The sequence below is a fragment of the Galeopterus variegatus genome, unplaced genomic scaffold, assembly GCF_000696425.1.
Source record: "Galeopterus variegatus unplaced genomic scaffold, G_variegatus-3.0.2 Scaffold13202, whole genome shotgun sequence".
Taxonomy (NCBI): domain Eukaryota; kingdom Metazoa; phylum Chordata; class Mammalia; order Dermoptera; family Cynocephalidae; genus Galeopterus; species Galeopterus variegatus.
Window position 1 is genome coordinate 32482 of NW_007739313.1, and position 2255 is coordinate 34736.

At 52.1% G+C, this 2255-nt stretch overlaps 1 protein-coding gene across 1 annotated transcript; it reads right to left on the reverse strand.

Annotated features, from left to right (window-relative positions):
• Positions 1–912: 912 nt before the first annotated feature.
• On the reverse strand, positions 913–1741 carry LOC103581502 (protein FAM71A-like). The gene is made up of 2 exons (XM_008563316.1): positions 1277–1741; positions 913–1160 (listed from the first exon to the last, which is right to left on the reverse strand). Exons 1-2 carry the CDS (start codon positions 1571–1573, stop codon positions 1125–1127), a joined length of 333 nt encoding a protein of 110 aa, XP_008561538.1. The 5' UTR covers positions 1574–1741; the 3' UTR covers positions 913–1124.
• Between the last annotated feature and the right edge of the window lie 514 nt (positions 1742–2255).

Sequence of the window (2255 nt, forward strand, 5' to 3'; positions counted from 1 at the left end):
GACAATCACTTCCTCACAATGGCCATGGCGACTGCAGGACCATCCTGACATCAGAGATGTAAAGTGTGGAAAACAACAAACAATAGTCAACACCCTTGTACCTGCCTCCTTGCTCGACAAAACAATTCCCAGCACCGCTGGAAGCTGGGGTCCACCTCCCTGATCCCATCTCTTGTCTTTCCTCCCTGGAGAAAGCCACTGCCCTGAACTTTGTGTTCACTGCTCCCTTGTTTTTGTCTTCAGTTTTACCAAGCATGTATGCAATGTATTACTTGATTCTGTTTTTGAACTGCTGTATAAGTGGAATTATATCCTATTCTGTGACTTGCCCCTTTAAAAAACCTTATGAGCAAAATTTTCCTATGCTACTAGTGAAGCTGTCATTCATTTTTCACTATTGAATATTCCCCTCCATTCGTATTCCACTGTATTAATTCATCTATTGATGGAAATTTGGAAATATTTTGCCATAAACATCCTCATAGCTATGTCCTAGGACACGTGTGTGTGCTTCTCCTGGGCACATACCTAGGAGTGGAATTGCTAAGTCTAGACAATGGCCCTCCCTGTTCTGATCACCATCAAATGCTGCTGCTCCCCTCCCCGTCCCCTAAGTAGTCTGGGGGATGACAGTCCACTTGTTTACAGACGTGCAGGGCAAAGAGAAGTTTATAAAAAGGATAGGGAGATGGTGGACGTAGAGCTTCCCAGCCCAGTCTGGGACTTTCAGCCATAGCCCTGGGGAGCCAAAGCTAGGAAGGGGTTGAGATGGAGCCTCATAGGCTCTGCTGAGCAACCCTCTGGTTTTGATCCCGGGGTCTCAGGCTGCAGCACAGCTGCCACAAAATCCACTGTGAGGTCACTACCGGGCTGTGGGCCATGGAAATTCAGACAGAACACAGCAAGCCATTCTCAGATTTAATGGCTCTTTATTTAAACTGCAGTAAAGACAAAATAGGCTCCCTGAGCATATTTAATGGTCATTAAAGGTTAGTCTCTGCTTTCTGACATTGCAGAACCAAGCGGCCACTCTCCGTTGCCTGCACGACGGCCTTCATGGTGTGAGGACAACTGTCTTGGTCACGATGTCCACGTCTGCTGTGTGGTGCAGCTAAAAGCTCCTGCTACAGCCACCTGTGCTGTCGCCCCTGCTGCGGACTCTATGGGGGTGGATACATCGGGCACAGTTGTGGGCTTGTGGGAGTCACGTGGGATTCCCTCCCCCAGCATAAGCAGCGGACGTGGCCCCAGTTACCTCAGAGACCCCGTGGCTGACCTGGTCTTGGGAATCTGCCATGTCCAGGCTCATCCTGTCTTCAAAGGCAGGTGTGCATGTCCTGTCCTCAGCTGGAACGGCATAGGTACCGCTTTTACTGTCCACGGGTGGTCGCAGGAGGGAAATGACCTGTTCCCAGTAGAGGAACAAGTCTCCCTGGGCTTGAAGAGGACACAGCTGCAGGTAGCGAGAATAGCCAGTGGCAAACTTCAGACCCAGCTGTTGGTTCTCACAGCGATGAACAGAGACCCTTCCAGACTTCAAAGGAATGAGTCTGGTGAGCTCCAGGGTCATCATTGCCTTGTGGTTTCTCCACTCGGTGGCCTGGCCATGCTCAGCATGCTCATCACAGTCCACGACTGGCTTTGATCACAGGCAAAACTGGTGAGGAGGGTCCCGAGGTCTTCCTCAGCCTTGGTTGCAGATGAGCAGCACTGGCATTGTATATACGTTGTATAGGCAAGACCTGCTGCATGGCCACGCGGTATACGACACAGAGCCAGCTACCTGCTGTACGACAGATAGCCAGCCACTTGGTAGGGTGGCAGGTTATACGTCGTACACCAGGAGGTTGGCTCTATGTCGTATACCTGGCAGCCGTCCAGCAGGTCTTGCCTCGTGGCGGCCGTGCAGCAGGTCTTGCCTCGAGGGTCCCTCCCAGAGGCTGGGTTGGGGACGGTGGCTGTGGGGACTCTGTAGCTTCCTGGATCACAGACAGAATCTTTTCAGAGATGGGCAGACGCAGAGTCAGCTCCAGAGAAATCTTCATCTGNACCAAGCAGCCACTCTCCGTTGCCTGCACGATGGCCTTCATGGTGTGAGGACAACTGTCTTGGTCACGATGTCCACGTCTGTGTGGTGCAGCTAAAAGCTCCTGCTACAGCCACCTGTGCTGTCGCCCCTGCTGTGGACTCTATGGGGGTGGATACATAGGGCACAGTTGTGGGCTTGTGGGAGTCACGTGGGATTCCCTCCCCCT

Coding starts and splice junctions, on each gene's coding strand:
- LOC103581502 (XM_008563316.1), bottom strand. CDS start 1,573: ATGATGACCCTGGAGCTCACCAGACTCATTCCTTTGAAGTCTGGAAGG. Junction 1,161..1,276: donor TGGCAGATTCCCAAGACCAG/GTCAGCCACGGG, acceptor CCACCCCCATAG/AGTCCGCAGCAGGGGCGACA.